Source organism: Takifugu flavidus, chromosome 11 (assembly GCF_003711565.1).
Source record: "Takifugu flavidus isolate HTHZ2018 chromosome 11, ASM371156v2, whole genome shotgun sequence".
Classification (NCBI taxonomy): Eukaryota; Metazoa; Chordata; class Actinopteri; order Tetraodontiformes; family Tetraodontidae; genus Takifugu; species Takifugu flavidus.
The window spans coordinates 4835990-4854388 of NC_079530.1; the positions used below are offsets into that span (position 1 = coordinate 4835990).

Genomic DNA, 18399 nt, shown 5'->3' on the forward strand with positions numbered 1-18399 from the left:
GAGAAAATGCTCCAATCTTTTACATATTGTCTTACAAAGTGCACCCTGATCGAGTTCAACATACAGTAGATGGGGCATACAGCTGGCCCATGCCCTGAAATTTCAATGCAAAATAAAGAAATTATTCAGTCTTGTATGTACAGATACCCAAGTATTTATTGGTGTGTTTGAAGCACAAATACACATCAAAAACTATGAGAAACATATATATTTTTTCACTCTTCATGCGACTGCAGAACACAAAGACACACACTGACTTTGAACTGAGCGTCTGTAGATAGAGCCCATCTGTTTTTATAAGCCTGTACAATATGCAGCACTGCTGATATTGCCTGCAAACGCCCTCTGAGTTGTTATCCAGTGATCGCCCCATCTGTCTCTGGTGCATATTTGGCACAGTCTCTGTTGTTTAGTGTTGACTTTCTGTTATTACAAACCCCATTTGTCCTTCATACTAACACATAGAATCAGAACTTGGACAACTGGCACATCATCACTTTCAACAATTAAAAACAAAATGACAAGAACATGGAAAATGATTTCCACATTTTGCTGGTGTGCAGATCCTTATCGTGGCTTCTCGCATAAACCCTGCAAGTGAAGGTTGGATGTTACCGTCGCTTCTCCAGAGGAATCTCCTGTTCCAGGTAACGGTCGTCCACAACACTGCTATAGCTTTGCTCTCATGGCCAGTCTTCACATCCATGGCTGATGCTTTTAACCCCTGAAAAGGGACAGTCTGAAAACCACCTGTAGAGGGCAGCAGCTCAGCATTCCTTTCTGGTCTTCACAACCTTACTGGCATACTTGATAGGGATCCCCCAGCGTCTCATTAGGTAGACATCAAACACATAGGCCACCCCTGGCTCCAGGCCTCCAATCACAGCTGTAGTAACTGCCCTTTGAGGATTCAGCTCCTGGAAATACTTGCAGAGGACCCTCTCAGTATCAGAGCGGGACTCCGGCCCCAGACATGGTGCTGTTGGCGCCTTTTTGTCAAGCAATCCAACTTTTCTGCGGTAAACACAGTAGAGACTTCTCTCCTCTGTGCCCATCCAGGCCAGCGTGACGCTGTTGCAACCACGCAGTCGGTTGAATGATTTTATCTGCAGGGTGGTGGGCAGAGATGGGACTCCTCTGCGGTGGTAGGCTGAAGACACCTGCATTTTGACTGAGGCCATGAGACCTCCAGGCAGAGCAGTGGACATGTGGGATGAGGTGGTTCCTTCTCTCTCCAAATGGATGAGATATGAAGGACTCCCATTGAGCCAAATGTGCACCAAATCTCCTGTCACAGCCTGTGAGGTCAAAATCTGACTTTTACTTGACACGGTCACCTTGATCTTTTCATCTCTGCCACAACTTTGCAGGGTCAGGAGGCCGCTCTGCTGCAGGCCCCGAGGACGAAAAGTAAAGAACTGTTCTGACTTGGAGCCTCTATCATTGAAGCTTACCCACCTTAGCTCCCCCTCTCTCAGAGTGGTGATTGCTGCTTGCGCCTCTTCATGTGTTCGGGCGAATGTCCCCCAGTAAGCTACGCTGGTCCTGTTTGTCCTGTCAATCACAAAGACATCAAAGTAATACTGTGTGTCAGGCAGGAGCTCGGAGATGGTGCAGACATTCTCTGTCCCCTGGCACACACAATGGAGATCATCAGAGGAGGTAGAAGGTGGACTGTGTGCTTCGGAGTCCCACTGCTGCCACCACCACTCGTTTAACATGGGCCAAACAGTCTCTTCCCCTTTCTTTGCTTTCTTTCCTTGCCCCTGGTCTTTCTCCTTCCTCCTGCTCTCTCGTGCAGCACAGAGATTGGGGTAGTTTTGCTGAGAGTTGACGAAAACACAGTAGTCATAACTTTTCTGTGTGTGTGTGTGGCTGGTTATGGAAGCACTGGGCACCCAGCTGAGAGTGACACTGGTCATCCCAACACCTAAGGTGTGAACACGGGGGTCTGCTGGCAGCATAGGGAAGGTGCCAGATGGCTCCGGACCTTCATGGAGGTACACTGTGGCTCTGGTGTTCTGCAGTTTGGATCGCAGCCTCATGATGTAGATGGAAGCGTGGGGGTGGGAAGGACCCCTGTAGGCGTCATCTGTGTGGCCTGTAAAGCTGTGCATTTTCTCCTCAGTTCCTGGTCCTTGCCACCAGACCTCAGGGCTACTCTTCTTGGTGCTCCCTAACAGATCACATCAGGAACTTATTAAAATAATATTATTAAGTTCTTCAGTAATATAGCAAACAAAATAAATATATCTGTTCAAGTAATACCATTAGTAGGCTCCAGTATTTTAAATTTGGAAACGTTTTTGCCATCAACGCAGCCTTTCCTCTGATTTCAGTATCTATGCTAGGCTGAGCTAAGCTAATGCTGTGCTAATCCTCTTGCACAGTTGGCACATTCAGGAGAGGCTAATGAGTTCACATTTAACAGCAAAAGAAAAGAGAGGCCAGATGTATTATTCATTGAGGGTTTATTTTAGTTTATGTGGCTTTTCTATAACATGCTGGGTGAAGACAAGTTGGAGGAAGCCTTCTGATCATAAGCGCCAATTATTCCAAGATACCCAATTGCTGCAGAAACCATTGCATTTAAATTTGAATTTGTCCCTAATTCAGTTAAAATCACCAGCATATGATGTGATAGAATTATAACGTCCCATGGCCCCTCTGTCATACACTGAGCTCATACTGGTACAACTGGCCATTACACAAGCAGAAACCCCAGTTGTTGTCCCAGTTCATCTGGAAAAGACATGGCTCCTCAAATGAGACCAAATGTGTCAGAATCAAAGTGAATAATTTAGTCTGGTGATGAGGACCATGAGCTCAGCCTCTGAATGATTAATGTGTCATTTTATAACTTTATCGTCTTACTTTACTCTCTAGAGAAGCTTGTTAGTTAAGTTGGAAAAGTATTTGTGGAGCACTCCAGAACATTTGTTTCACCCAGGATATTTGGGGTCACTTCAGGTCGGAAGTTTTATGAGTTTGCATTTAGCTTCTAACCCTGATTTTTATTTTTTGTATCTCTTTGGTTACAAGTTTATCCTGACCATCTTTATGGATTAAAAAAAATGACCATAATAATAAAATAAAAAAAACTGTGTGTTTGGAAAAAAGAAAGTGATATACGTATATATGTACATATATATAAATAAATAAATAACTCTTGTATCTTATATGAGCTCACTCTTGTTTTGCTGCTAATTTAACTCAAATGTCTTTTTGTGGAAACTTTGCCCTCTGCTTAATCTGTATCTGATATGTGCAACGATAATATCTAATTGATCTTCTAGGCTGAGCCGGATTAATTGATGATCGCCAGGCAGGCGAGGATATCTGGAGGTGCAGATTCTGATTGGTATAGTTGGCTCACATTGCATCTTGAAGGGTTTGTCCTTCAGGGTGCGGGCAGACAGGCTCCATTCAATTGTGGGGCCACAGGGGCTGACGGTCACAGACATTGCTGAGGCCTTCTTCTTCAGGGTGAAGTATAGCCTGTAGAGGAGACAGGAAAGATAACCAGTCAGAAGTAGCCCAGTCAAGGATGTGGTCAGAAACATAACAGTGCCTGATTCAGCAGCAGAGCGATGGATGATAAGAAACTTATCTTTCCATGCAACATCCTTTTAGCTCATGGAAGATTTGCTGATGTTGGGAGCTGCTTTTCTTTCTTTCTACAGTTTTTAATGCCACAGCTTTTTGAAGCATCTGTGAATCCTATTTGCCTGCAGGCTGATTGGAGGTTTGATAGCAGATCAGGAGAGGTGACCTGGGGCTCACATGACAGGCTTCAGATGGATATCTGCCTGTTGGGAGCATGCTCGGCATAAAATCTGATGTAATTGGATGTTTAACAGATTTGCATACTAAAGGATATCTAACATTGACAGGATGATGGTTCAGTCTAGTTTAAATTCCGTCACTCATGAGTCAGTTTCCCTCTGTCTAACATGTGAACAACAGAAATCTTCCTGTTTTGAAAACGTGTTCTGCTTCATCGAGTGTCTGCAGAGAGTTCCTCAGTGGAAATTGGGCATTGACTGAATGAGGTTTTGGTAATAAATATTTGAGCTGGTGTCTTGTGAGCACCATTATTCTTGATTCTGTGCAGATGGCCTTCATTTCCGAACAGATGTGCAACACTGGGCACTCTCATGGGTGCTTTACAGCTTATTTAGCAGAATGATTTAAATCCTTCCTCTGGTCATTCACTGTGTTGCTGAAGAACGCAAGCCATAATGTCGTCAATGGTCTCTGCTTTCCTTTTGTCTGCGGTGCTGGAATCAGTGCCTGTGGTTCTGACTCAAAACTGAAGTGAAAAGAAAATGTGAATGTGATGAGAAGACCTTAAGTTTGGGTCTTAACTAGCTAAGAAACAGCCCTCATGTTGTTTATTTGTAATACTTTTGTACTTTCATGGTAAGGAACAGCCGATGTTTGGAAATAATCATTGGAGTCAACCCATATTTAGCTTAGCTAGCTAACCTTAGTAGCATGCAGCGCTTCTACTCAGATCGAGCAACCACAAATTATGGGTATTTACCTTTTATCAATTTTCAATTAAAACAGTAGTGTAAAGACAATCCAAAAGAAAAATACATTATGTGATTTACAGCAAAGCAAATTGGTCCAATCCTGAGGTTTTATGAAATATAAAATAAATTAATAAATAAAAGAAATATTTGCTGGTTTGGCTCAGTTAAGGGAACTCTGCTGTCTGTTTGTTTCTGCAGATGGAAGATAAGCTGCAAATATTACCAGATACAACAACAAACCCAAAGCAAAAAGTTTGAAGGATCTTTTCCTGCGATGAGTCGTGACGTTATGGTTTTTGTGTTGGGGTTCAGGGTTGTGTCTGTTTTTTCCTCCAGGGGGCGTGGAGGAGCTCGATTGGCGGCAGCTGGCACTGCAGGCAGACGCACCTGTGGGCAATTAACATCTGGTCGCCTACTTAAGGAGGGAGGGTCTGCCCATCAGCGCCAGAGTGTTGTGTGTGTTTTGTAGATTGGTGGTGGGAGTGTTGTGTTGCTTGCGTTGTGTGTGGCTTTACTTGGTCCGTCTTCCCTTGGTCCGTCTTCCCTGCACATTTGAGGTCTTCATGTTGTTTGCTGGACCTGGGTGGTGCAGAGCCTGTCTCCTGAGTTCTCTGCAGTACAGGGGGACTGCTTCTGTTCTAGGACTCACTTGGGACCTGTAAAGCGCTGACGCTGACTCTCGATCTCCCTTCAGTCCAGGAGGACTGCTTCTGTCTTCTGTGTCTCTCCGGCACGTTTGAGGTCTTCATGCTGTTTGCTGGGCTGGAGAGTGTGCCGCGCCGGACTCCCGAGATCTCTGCAGTCCAGGGGGACTGCTTCTGGTTGAGGACTCACTGGTGGACCTGTGAAGGGTAGATGCTGACTCCTGAGCTCCCTGCAGTCCCGGAAGACTGCCTCTGTCTTTTTGTGTGTTCCCCTGACAGTAAAACTCATTCGGACCATTTTACCACTGTCCTGGCCTGCTCTCGGATTCTGTTCAACCCTCACCTGTAACATTTTGTTGGGTTACATTTCTCACAATGAATCATTTTCTATCCCTAACTTCTCCCCATGAGAAACAGTTTATATGTGAGAATTTGGATATGAGCCTGAACCCAACAAGCCTGTTGAAGACCAGAGACCTCCAGTGAATTATTCATTGTTCCCAGACTTTATTTGCTGGAGTGGTTGCCCAGCCTATTTCTGTCTTATTGTTTTACTCCCACAGCTCGATTGACTCAAGTAGCCCTTCATTCAGACTGCCTGCCTCATTTGAAGGGCTTTTCTATCCCAGCTGTCATTTGTTATTTTAAAGATATAGAAGTTGTTTTTTTCCCCACTTTTGTATGATTGGCTAAATATTAACACCAACAATCTAGAAGTCTTCAGTTTTATATTATGTGTTTTCTTACTCATGAAATTGACTGTAACATCAGTCAGTTTTAGAGTAATTTTCCAGTACTATATGAAGTAATTAGAGATGGGGTGAGCTAATGTCGCTGCAAGATCTTAGTGGATTGAATTACATAAATATATAAATGGATCATCCACTTTTGATGATCGTGTGTATCCAGGCACTGCAGATTTCCATAAAGATTTACTATTATCACAAAATATAATATTAAACTCATCAAGGATCATTTGTATGGTTCAACTTACCTGCGAGTGCGTCCTTTAGGAAGAGTTATGGGGGTGATTTTTCCCTCCTGGACCCATGTGGTGGGACGAAGAGGCACCTCATTCTCAGGCGCCGGGGCCAAGTGTACCTGCAGCCACCAGGAGCCACAAACCAGTGTGAAAAGGCACCAGGACATGGGCACCGGAGCCATTTCTGATAGTCTTTGATCTTTCAGGGTCACCACGTCAGCGTCTGAAAACATATGATGGTAGGTCAGAGTGGCGCTGGCAGCCTGTTGGAGACCACACACTCACATTTAACCACACGCTAAAGAGCTGCAGCCCCTGCTGATTCACTGATATGATGGAACGTCCTGTGGTATTCAGAGAGAATTATTCATGGTCGGGAAAGAAATCAGCACCCTGTAACTCTGGGGTGTGTGTGTGCCTGTTCGTGTGTAGCACAGCTTCACAGCCGCTTCACAAACCACTCATTTTGCAAAGTGTGAGCCTGATAACATCAGTCGGAAGTCGCCTTCTTCACGACTGCACTCCTCTTGTATGGCACTTTGAGATCTGTCCTGCAAAATATCTGTAAAATTATCTTTAGCTGAAAAAATAATAATGGAGCTGTCAAATACAATCATGCCATTATCATAACTGCGATGCACAGAGGGAAACCACATTGTTTCCTTTAGTCTATGCTCATTGGCTCAGGTTGTGCATGTTTCTATAAGGAGATGCTGTTGTGATTCAACGTCCACAGGATGATTACAGATTTCAGTGTTGTGCTTTGTCCTCAGATAAAACACCTTTGTTCAAAGTCAAACAGTTTTTACAGACAACCCCCCTCTAACAAGGTGTGCTGTGCAGAGCTGTGCCCTAAAGATCAGATGACACCACAGTGGGACCATGAAGACAAGCGTACATCTGAGCCTTTTGGGCCCTGACGCGCTTCCAGATCCAAATTCACAAACTGTCACGCAGCTACAAAGTGGCGCTGCTCATTATTCCTGCGCAGAGAGAACGAGCGACGCGTAAAGCTCTAACTGGGAGCCGTGCAGGGGAAGAGACAGATTGAATTTGTGTGCTGGGGGGTGTAGGAGGAAGGGAGGGCTGTGGAGTAATTACAGGCAAGAAAACAGAGAGGGGGGAGAGGAGAAAGTGCGACAGGGGGATGAATCAGAGGAGGAAAAGAAAACATTGGAGGATTCGGCGCATTAGTTGTGGTGGATGTTAGCAGACGGCTGCACGACCCCGTGCCCCGCACCCCCCATTCATTCTCTGTAAAGATGAAGACATGAAAAAGGGCAGCTTGTCTTTTCAAAATGAGTCTCCAGATGAAATATGCATGTGGCTCCTCAGCAAATTATAGCCAATAGAATTTTCATAAATCTTAAAAAAGGCTGGGTCTTACGGAGAGAGGGAGCGCGGTGAAGTTAACGACCAGCCTCTATAAATAAATACTGACTCCCCTCTAAACACAGCAGCTCAGGACTTTGATGGTCAGAGCTTTATTTCTCTTTTTGATGAGGTTCCTCCCAGGACTTTATTTATTCTGGATACTGTTTAGGATTTAATTAAGAGTGCTTGAACCCTTTTCTCTCTCTCTCTCTCTCTCTCTGTCTCTCTGTCTCTGTCTCTGTCTCTCTCTCTGTCTCTCTCTCTCTCTCTCTCTGTCTCTCTCTCTCTCTGTCTCTGTCGCTCTCATTCTCTCGTTGTGTCCTTGTCTTTGTTTGAGCTCCTCATTTCATTTGGTCCGCTGATTCAGAAGTTGATGCAGGTTTCAGAGGGAGGGATACATTGTATCGGCTATCTGGTATCTGCCTGTGCTCTAGCAGGACCATCTGCCTTCTGTTATCTGTGGGCAGGGGCAGATTAAATGGCATGGGGGTGGTCCCTGCAGGATCTGTTGTCCCCTCAAACTGTGACTGGCTGGGAGGCTTGATGGCATGATGGCAGGGTATCATGAAGTGGAGATATGATTTTACTGGATCGCCACATTTGCATTTAAATGAAATGCCTTTTCTTTTATCGTCTGTTCTCAAAGCTGTGTGCAAGCCATCTTTTCCTGACTCACTTCTGTCATTTTAAATCCTTCCTTCCTCTTTCATATGGCTCTTCTCAGCCTTTTCCAAGTCAACAGACTCATCGATATACAGGCAGGTGTTATCGGCCAACATGCAAGAACGTGTTGCAATGATGGTGAAAGTGAGCCTGCTGAGACAAACCTGCTGAACTCATCTTTAAAAGTTGACACGGAACCCACACGCACACATTTACTCACCTGCTCTACAAGGAAAAGCACAGCCATGCACGGATGCAAATCTCTTACCTGCAGCACAGAGAGGGATGGGATCAAATTGAGAGAGGGATGACAGCCAGGGATGAGGAGAAGAAAAGCTATAGAAGCTTTTTTCCTGGTGCTCCTCTCACTCCTTCGTCCCTCACAGAGTTCTGTCGCTCAATCCTTCACTTCAGGTGTCTGTTTAGGTCTCCCAGCTCTCCCAGTACTAACTCCACATGGACTTCTCTTCTCTTCTCTTCTCTTCTCTTCTCTTCTCTTCTCTTCTCTTCTCTTCTCTTCTCTCGCTCACTTGCAATTCAAATGGGCTCATGTGTGATTGTGTGCGTTTGTGTGCAATCTGAGAGTGAGGGAGCGAGTGGGTGAGTGAGGTCGCTGAATGGGGGTGGTGAGAGAGAGAGACAGAGAGAGAGAGGATGGGGAGAGAGGGAGAGAGAGGGAGAGAGAGAGCACTAATGTAAAACTTAAATACATTAACTGTTCTCTGGCTGCTGTGAAAGCATCTGTATTTTTTGGGGGGGGGGGTAGGGTTGCTGACTGGAATGGAAGAGCATCTTCATACATTCTAGCAGGTTCTTTGAACACATTACAATGACAGTAACTGATGTCAGCCATTTTATAGCACTACTACATGACGACAGACACTAAAACACGCTTTCCATTTATTTGGCCTTAGAATAATTCACAGTAAATATAAGACCTTTTAACGTCATTTACAAAGGATGAAGTATGAAAACAAATATATTGTTGCAAGTCTCGGGCTTGGTCTGCTCTCATGTTCTTATCAAACCTGTGCTGTAGGAAGAGTGAGCTCATAATAGTGATTCTGTTTTCACACACGTCCTCCACGTATAGGTCAAGTGTAATTCTCACAGGTCTGGGGGGGGGTGTCTCTCATCTCCACACAATGGTGGGCCTCATGTTGCTTCTGGGCTGTTTAATCAATAACATGAGGGAGCTGCTCTGTGCACGCTCCCCCTGCACGTTCACTCATGAGGCCTTTCTCACCCATTCAGCAGGTACTTCAGAGCAGGACTATCGAGGTCACTCTGAATGGAATCTACTCCTCCCTGAGGGAATATTGTCTGACCACACACACACACACACACACACACCACACACACACACACACCACACACACACACACACACACACACTTTCCAGATCACTTTAAAGAAGAATAAAAAGGTTTCACTCCTAATAAACGTGTCAGCTCTGCAGCCTTCAGAGCCTTTAGAGCCGCTGGACTCTCTTTGAAACTTTCTCTGTTTGGCCCACTTTAGAGTCCCAGAGAAGTTGTGAAAGTCGGTGCACTGGCTGAGGGTGATATGCCTGCTCCTTTTGAAGATTGGTCAGTGATTAACCTCGCAGAGATTAGCACAGATGTACATCCTACAGCATTTTATAATGCTTTTGTCTGTGGGGACGAGATGATTTTAGAATCACACCAACGTCTCAAACTTTCAGCATCTGTCTGACATCTGTCACAGCTGGAAATGATGGATGGCAAATGCTCACACAGCTTGCACATTCAACTGCTCCCTGGTTCTCCGCCATCTTGACTGGCCTCAATATTTCTTTTGAGCCCACAGCTCCACTCCTCGTGTGTTGCATTTCATAATTTATCAACAGTTGCTTGACCAAGTCCTTCTGCACAGAAGGTAACAGAAAATTTTCTTTAGGCTTAAATGCACACAAGGAAACTGCAAGTCTGGCTGTTATTAGAAGCAAGCCTATAGTAGCATAGAAGAGAGAGAGAGAGAAAAAGAGAGGATGTGAAAATGAGAGAGATTGATGGTGAGGAGATGGGGTGTGTAGGGGGGGTGTGCTGGCTCACGACGAGTTAACGGCAATATTTATTTTTAACATGTCATCACCATCTGCTCCTGAGCTGTCAGTCACTGTGTGTGTGTGTGTGGTGTGTGTGTGTGTGTGTGTGTGTGAGTGAGAGAGAGAGAGAGAGAGAGAGAGAGAGAGAGTTAAGATCAGACCATCAGGGGCCACAGGAGGACAATGGAGGTGAGGTTAATATTCAAATGAGATGGGAAAGGTGGACGAATCTGCACCCACCCTGTCTGTTTAGGGGTGGGGGGTTGGGGTAGGGAGAGGTTAATGGAGAGATGTTAAAAAAACCTTGTTCAGAGGTAACCTGGAAATCCCACACAAAGAAAGATTGATGGTTGAGGAGGGAGGAGGTGTTTAAGCTGTGCCAGACCACCCAGGTGGCTCCAACAGCTCAATTTTGGTTATTTGTTTTGTTCTTGTTTCCTGAAAAGGTGAAGAATTGTGGGACAGATGTTTGCTGGTGGACAGAAGACTTGTGATGATGTCCAGTCTCTTGAGAACTGGGGCAGTCAGCTGTCTTCAAAGTCCCGTCTGCGCTCAATCTGTATGTCATACACAGAAATGCCTCCTTCATCTTCTCTGTCACCCCATCATCCTGCAGGCATAATAAATTTGATGCTAATTAAAAGCCAGAGAGCCACAGAGTTGGAATCCTATTGATCTGTCAGCCTGAACAAGTTAATCCAAAAACAGAAGCAAGCAGAAACCAGAGGAGGGACAGAGATAGAAAACAGAAGGAGACAGAGGGGGAACATGTTTTAAGACCAGAATTCACACTTTTTCTTGCATTTTTTAATGTCTTCAGCTGTTCTCTGTCTCTCTCTTTCTCTCTCTCCATCCTTCCCTCTCTTTCTCCCTCCTTCACTCCCTCCCTCTCTCTCCTCCTGTCTCTCCCCCTCCCTCCCTCTCTCTACCTTCTCAGTCTTTTCCTCATTTCTGATCCATTTTTTATGTATTACTCTCTACTCCCATTTTCAGTGCATTACCTCCTCCCATATCTAAACACACTTTAGACTGCTCCCCTCTTTCACTCGTCCACTGTCCTCTCCTCTCCCTTCTTTGTGGGACATTATGATGCATCTTCTGCCTTCACCCCTTCTCATGATCTCTTTGGTTCTCTTCTCTGGTTACGTCCTCTTCTCCTTCAGCTCTTTCTTTGTCTCTACTCTCATCACATACATCGGCCTTGTCAGCCTCTGAGCTTCTTCTGTCAGTCTGCTAAGTAGAAAATGTCCAAGTGCTGTCTTGTTTTTGACAGTTGTGATCAAAGTCATTAGCAGTAACGTTACTCAGTCCATTCAGAACACGCAGCTCCAGACTTCAGTCCATCTTAGAGGCGGTATTCTTGACTTCAGGACACAGTTTCTGGGAGCCCATCCTCACTGCTGGTGAGGAAACGGAAACTCATTTCACTAAATTCACAGACTGTATTTCATTTAGTCTTTGGTTCCCAATAAAACTCCCTCTGACTATCTGATGCTTTTGTGCTTTAACAACAAAGAGTTTCCACTAGCACATAAAACTGTGAAACCAGGCCTCCGTTTGATCCACCAGACAGGTCATCCAATCCTGCAGGGTCACCTTCTTGTTCCTGTTATGGTCACAAGACCTGTAAACACAGCCCAGTTGGCTGAGGGAGGTCAGAACCATCCATTCATCTCCCCCATATGAGTCTGGAGGGTATTGCTTCCATTTGTGTGCGTCCATGAGCAGCGGGACACCCAGTAGGTAATAAACATTATCATTGCTGGGAATGGCTTGACATTGAAGCAGCCAGCGTTACTCCCACAAAACCTGTCACTGCAGACTGGCAGAGAAAAAGAGGGGGAGGACAGATCATCAGACACAGGATGAAATGAAAGGAGGACACCATGAGACGGGTGAAAGTGAGTTGAGTGAGTGCTGTGGTGGTGTTTGTGGAGAACAGTCCAGTCGAAACTGGAGGAAACCAGTCAAGAGGAAGAAGAAACCCTCCAGTGTAGAGGAGGGTAAATGGTGGAAAGAGGGAATGGTCATGTGACTGGAGAGAAGTTGTTAGAGGAAGTGGATGTTGGCTTGGCTGAATGTATGGAGGGCCTGCAGAGAGAACAGCATGGTGGGTGGTGCATCGAGGCCTCAGAGCAGAGCTCAAACATCCCAATGTCACAATTTTAACCCTCCATGTTTCTGCTAGCTCAGCTGCAGGAGGTTCATATAAGAGCCGTTGTGTTGCCCACATGTTCACAAATACGCAGCAGAGTGGTAGCAGTGGGTTTGAGGGTGTCATGTTATCATGCTGCTCTATATTCAGAGGGGCAAATGTGTCAAAACTGAATTCATTAACAGGATGTGAACCAGGAATTAAACCCAGCAGTGTTACTCACTGTACTGATGCTGTAGAGAGCAGCTTTTGCTTCATAAATTTCAACTCGTAAAAGTGTCATTTTCGATTGGGCCCGTCTGAATGAAAGGGGAGCTCTCATTAATCCAGATTAAATAACTCGTATCAGAGATAAACAGAAGTTTCCAAACAACTGGATATCATTTGTCATATTGATAAAATGCACGAGTCTCTTAATCTTAATACTCCTGGAGGGCAAAAGGTGAAGGTAGATATGAGCTCATCCCTTTCCTCATCATCGCTCTTAATAATTTAGTGAGTATTGACCCCATCCTATTTATATGTGTGGGCTGTTGAGGTCTGGCTCTCTGTGTAACCACACAAGTTAAAACTTGCCACTAAAGGATTTGTGTTAATATAGATTTTAACTCAACTGAAATGAAATACTACCATAGCAGCATGAAGTTGGAGTCTGGTGTTCAGTTGGTGGGTAGAGCTGGGTCATAATAATCTAGAGTATATTATATCACAAATGTTATACATCTCTATATTTTTTGACTTTTGTATTTAGGGGCATTTATTGGCAGAAAATGATACATGGTCCAAATACCAAAACAGTGTCCTGTGTTTCAGACTTTAAATAATGAAATAAAACAAGATGTTATTACTTTTTACACAACATGGTAGAAATACTTGGTGGAATAACAACATTCATGCATTTTTGTTGATACAGACACAGCTGCAGCAGCAGCATCATGACTGACCCTATGTGACTGAGGCAGCGCTGGGATGGAGGACCAGGTGAGTAGGACTTCCCCACACTGAGGAGCAGAAACCAGTCCAGAAGACGGTATAAAAACCGGTTAAGGTCCTCGGTGTATTTATCCTCCGAAAGGCAAAATGCTTTACATTGTCGCCCCCAGACGGAATATGTCAGCTAATGCATGTAAGGACACAACGTTCAAATGAACTGCTGGACATTTTCTCTTGAACTTTGTCATTTTAATTTTTCTGTCAAAATTTCGCTGGGTATTCATGGAACTTTTGTTGTGTAGAATTTTGGGCTCAAATATTATGGGCCCAAATGTCTGACAAACAAAGGATCAAAGAAACTTTTTCAGGGGCCTAAGCTTTGGTTCTAAGCAACATACAATATAACCTCTAGATTACGCAGTGTTGCATCTCCACTTTAATACTTATATTAGGTTCAGTCAGCAACCATGGAAAGAAATACAAACTGCATCAAGGTGAGATCCAACAAATCTAGATTTTCTGCCTGTGCCTCAAATGCAATATCTCATGAAAAAATATATACGCTGGGGCAGAAGTACCGTTGCTGTTTGAATTGTCCAGTGTTTAGATGTTTCAAATTTTCAGGCACATCAAATGTTAACACAAGTGGGATTTAAAAAAGATATATTTTTTTATCAAATGTGATTATCTTCACATCTTGGTGTCTCTCTGGGTCATGGTGATAACCTTTAATTTATGAAGAGATTATCAATGCTTTAAGAACTTTACAGTGGTATAAAGTGATCATCTTTGACCTGTTTTTATAACAGACTGAACTCTGTTCATCTCCACAAAAAAGCTATTAGTGAATAATATGTGTAAATGTGCAACGAATGGCTTAATGTGTTGGGTCATTTTATGGGGACACGACAAAAAGAGAGCTGACCACGACAAAAAGAGAGCTGACCTGGCTAATCTAAGCCCTTTATAATCTGCTTCTGTGTCTTTCCTCTCTCACTCCACTATCGTCAGGCTGAGAAGATGAGACGACAGAAGGAGTACGCAAATGTGATCTGTGAGCAGAATAAGAAAATAAATAAGAAATCTTTCATCCCAACCAAGGAGCTGAAAGACAACGAGAAAGAAGTTCGCAGGATGAAGGTGTGTGTATGTGTGTGTGTGTGTGTGTGTGTGTGTGTTCTAAAATACAGAAATACTGCTGAGACAGAGCAAAGAATGTTTTCACCTGTAAGTGTGTGATGTGACCACGTACCATCAAGCAGGAATCTGTAGCTCAGCCAGCCTTCAGCATCACCACTGTGTTGTTGCCCAGCAGTGGGAGGTTCAACCCAAATACCATCAGGGAAAGTTGGAAAGAACCTTGAAAAGAGTTCAAGCTTTAATTCAACTGAGCCAAGACAAGCTGCTGAATTTAACTGTTTCTTTACCTTCTGATTCACAAATGAATCACTTGAGGTTTGAAACTGTTAACTTCTTCACTGGTTTGTCTTGATTGGAAAAGTGTTTTGAGTGCAGGACAATTGAGCATGTCTGTTACAGCGATCATTGGAGACATGTGACACAGCATCATCAGCATTGTCCAAATGAGTCAACAATTGATTTTAAATCAATTACTTCTGCCGTCTCATTTTCTAAGCCTGACGATGGTGATTTTAAATCAATTGTTGGTTTTTACTTCCATTTTTCTCAAGTTGTTGAACACTCATCTATAAAGCCTAAAGCCTCTGAGAATTTAGAGCTCTTTCTAAATTCTCAGAGGCTTTTATCCCAACAGGTCGCTCAGCTCAACAGAGGAGAGAACCAGCAGGACCTGTCCTTCAGCCTGTCTCATTTACCTGAACAGCTCCAAGTCCCAGAGATGAGAGCTGAACTCAGAGACAGTCAGACGTCTCTGTCCACAACCTCAGCACAGCCTTTAGTCCAGACCAGAATTAGCAGACACCTGACTCAACAAGAGGACAATCAACTTTTCCTCCAAGACCAGGAGCACATTCCAACAGGAAGGTAATGCATCATCATCATCATCATCATCATCATCATCATCATCATCATCATCATCATCATCATCATCATCATCATCATCATCATCATCATCATCATCATCATCATCATCATCATCATCATCAACCAGGAAACTGCTCTCTATGTGTGATCTAGGTGTAATAAATCGCACCGCTGTCTTTCTTGTTAATTTGTTTTAGGTCAGCAGTCATCCCAGCAACATACGAGGTGCTGCCACCCACAGTGGGGCCTCTAAGGGTAACGGATGTTGATCAGAATCCAAACACAGCCTCTGATGGTTACTTAGTTTGGATGAAGAAAAAGCAACAGTCTCTGATTCAATCGGCAATAAAGGTTTGTTTATGAAGCTCTGCGTGAGAAAGTGACCCTGATATCAAAATCATCTGATGCTCTCCATGTTTGAGTAAAACCAGCCATTTTCATTTCATCAGACAAACTAATGACAGCATGGTTCCCAAATTCCAATTAAAACCTTTTGTATTTAGGGGCATTCATTGGCAGAAAATGATACATGGTCCAAATACTGAAATAGGTCCAGCGTTTCAGACCTTAAACAATAAACTAAAGCAAGTTGTTATTTCTTTTTAAACAACACAGTAGTAATACTTGGTGGAATAACAGCATTCATGCATCTTGGCCTGTTCAGGCTTTGACATGCTGTCGGGGACCAACCAGCCTTAATGTTCTCCAGCCATGAGAAATCTGGTGGTGGAGCAGTTAGACACAACAGAAGGTTGTAAAGGGAGAGCTGGCTGGGTTTATTTAACCATCTATTATAATCTGCTTCACTCGTTCACCATTGTCAGGCTGAGAAGATGAGACGACAGAAGGAAAATGCAAAAGTGATCTGTGAGCAGAACAAGAAGATAAATGAGAAAGCCTTTGTCCCAACCAAGGAGTCGAAAGACAAGAAAGAAGTTCCCAGGATGAAGGTGTGTGCGTTTGTGTGTGTGTCTGTGTGTGCGGGTGTGCAGAATATCAAGTCTGTTGTATTCTGCCTTATCTATTTGACTGTTTCCCAAGTTAGTGATTGACAGATAAAGTTGTTAATAGGTTCCCTGGATTCCTAATTCAACTACAAGAGTATTTAGTGACAAAGATGGTCACAGAGTCACAGTGATCATTTCACAACCTCTTCCTGGTTTAAACTGTGTTGCTACTGTAGCTGTTCCATCTTAAAGGGCTCTTGTATCCCAACAGGACGCTCAGCTCAACCGAGGAGAGAACCAGCAGGACCTGTCCTTCAGCCTGTATCATTTACCTAAACAGCTCCAAGTCCCAGAGATGAGAGCTGAGCTCAAAGACACTCAGACATCTCTATCCACAACCTCAGCACAGCCTTTAGTCCATACCAGAATAAGCAGACACCTGACTCAACAAGAGGACAATCAACTTTTCCTCCAAGACCAGGAGCGCAGTCCAACAGGAAGGTAACCAAACCATATCACCATCACCATCATCACCATCGACATCTTCATCATCATCATCATCATCATAATCATCATCCAGGAAGCTGCTTTCTATGTGTGATCTAGGTGTAATAAATCAGTTCACCGATATCTTTCTTGCTCAATTGTTTGACATAAATGTGTTTTAGGTCAGCTGCCATCCCAGCAAAATATGAGGTGCTGCCTCCCACAGAGGGGCCCCTGAGGAGAATGGATGCTGAGCAGATTCCAAACACAGCCTCTGATGGTCACCTGGTTCAGGTGGGGAATGAGCAGCAGTTCAACACCAGTAAGGTCCAGGAGCAGAACAAGAAAATCAAAAAGAGACCCTTCAAAGCAACCACGAAGCCAAAGAACAAAGATGTTCCCAGAATGAAGGTGTGCGTGTGTGTGTATGTATGTGTGTACACTTACATAAATTTGCTTATGACTGCTCAGAATAAGAAAGTTTTAGAGGAAGAAAAGCAAGTTTACAGTTTGCAAGTGTATGATGTCACCATGCAGCGGCCCTGTAGACACTTGAGATTGTGAGATTTATGAGATTTATGAGACAGTTGTTTCGCTACAAACATACCACATGTACATTACAGTTCAAATTTGAATTTTTTTTTTCTTTCTCTTTCACTCAAAGACTTTGGAGTTTGTGAAGACCTTTGGTAAACCCATGGAGGGCTTGGATGTGTCCAGGTTGTCCAGACTGGATTTCCTCATAAAACAGCACATTGAGGAGAAGAGAACCATTGCTCTTCTGTTCAAATGATGAGTGAGTCAAGAATGAGTCGAGGACAGTTCAGGCATTCTGATTCACTAAATGGAGGCTGCAACATATCTCGTTATTGTGCTGCTAAATTAGCCGTCGTACTGATTTTAAGAGAAAAAAAAAATCTGTTGGAAACTGGGCTGAGAAGCAGAGGGTTCTCGGTTCGAGCCCCAGTACAGACAAATCAAGGAAGGGGAAAGTTCCAAAACACCTTCAGAGCACTGCTGAGGTACCCTTGAGCAAGGTACCGAACCCACAACGAATGATTATATGCGATGAACTGGCGAATCATCCAGGGGTGGACCTGCCTATGCCCATTGTGTGGTTATGAAGATGAATGATCTATAAATACAGTTTATATTTAATGAAGATGAATTTGCTTGAAAGCTTGTTGCAACAATTGTGAGGGATGATGGTTCCAGATTTGCCACCAAAAGAAAAAATACAACGGATTTCCTCTTAAATTCAATTACAGTTTGGACTTCAAACTGCACTTTTTCAAAGTAGAAAGGTTTTTATAAGATTATTTTTGCTCCAGTTGTAAATAAAACTGAATTGACTAAAACAACATATCTTTTTATTATTTATCTGTATCAAGCTTCATATATTACAACAAGAGTTGCAATTTAAATTTATATTGTAGTTTATGCAATTGAGGAAAAGAGTGTCTTGTGATATTATCATCCTATTTAAGTCACTTTTCATACAATTAAAAGTTGGCCTGTACAAAATATTCTTAAATATTCTCCCTCTCCCCTCCATCCATCTCTCTCCCCTTCCCCCTCTCTCCCTTCTGTCTCTCCCCCTCCACT

At 43.7% G+C, this 18399-nt stretch overlaps 2 protein-coding genes and 1 long non-coding RNA gene across 3 annotated transcripts; 1 reads left to right on the plus strand and 2 right to left on the minus strand.

The window, feature by feature from the left end:
• Positions 1-151: 151 nt before the first annotated feature.
• ndnfl (neuron-derived neurotrophic factor, like) lies at positions 152-8953 on the minus strand. The gene is made up of 5 exons (XM_057046734.1): positions 8559-8953; positions 8470-8525; positions 6177-6387; positions 3377-3498; positions 152-2176 (listed from the first exon to the last, which is right to left on the minus strand). Exons 3-5 carry the CDS (start codon positions 6344-6346, stop codon positions 768-770), a joined length of 1701 nt encoding a protein of 566 aa, XP_056902714.1. The 5' UTR covers positions 6347-6387; positions 8470-8525; positions 8559-8953; the 3' UTR covers positions 152-767.
• Positions 8954-9596: 643 nt separating this feature from the next.
• On the minus strand, positions 9597-14918 carry LOC130534250 (uncharacterized). Its single transcript, XR_008952849.1, has 3 exons — positions 14610-14918; positions 10573-10879; positions 9597-10340 (listed from the first exon to the last, which is right to left on the minus strand). It is a non-coding gene; the product is annotated as an uncharacterized LOC130534250 (long non-coding RNA).
• LOC130534249 (uncharacterized) lies at positions 10791-18155 on the plus strand. Its single transcript, XM_057048275.1, has 8 exons — positions 10791-13405; positions 14369-14497; positions 15132-15361; positions 15559-15712; positions 16186-16311; positions 16580-16809; positions 16977-17205; positions 17459-18155. Exons 1-8 carry the CDS (start codon positions 13394-13396, stop codon positions 17585-17587), a joined length of 1239 nt encoding a protein of 412 aa, XP_056904255.1. The 5' UTR covers positions 10791-13393; the 3' UTR covers positions 17588-18155.
• Positions 18156-18399: the final 244 nt, after the last annotated feature.

Bases quoted from the DNA above. Each gene is read 5' to 3' on its own strand.
- ndnfl (XM_057046734.1), bottom strand. From the start codon at position 6,346: ATGGCTCCGGTGCCCATGTCCTGGTGCCTTTTCACACTGGTTTGTGGC. The intron at 3,499-6,176 runs GTAAGTTGAACC...TCTCCTCTACAG, and splicing joins CCTAAAGGACGCACTCGCAG to GCTATACTTCACCCTGAAGA. The intron at 2,177-3,376 runs GTGAGCCAACTA...GTGATCTGTTAG, and splicing joins CAAACCCTTCAAGATGCAAT to GGAGCACCAAGAAGAGTAGC.
- LOC130534249 (XM_057048275.1), top strand. The intron at 14,498-15,131 runs GTGTGTGTATGT...TTATCCCAACAG, and splicing joins AAGAAGTTCGCAGGATGAAG to GTCGCTCAGCTCAACAGAGG. The intron at 17,206-17,458 runs GTGTGCGTGTGT...TTTCACTCAAAG, and splicing joins AAGATGTTCCCAGAATGAAG to ACTTTGGAGTTTGTGAAGAC.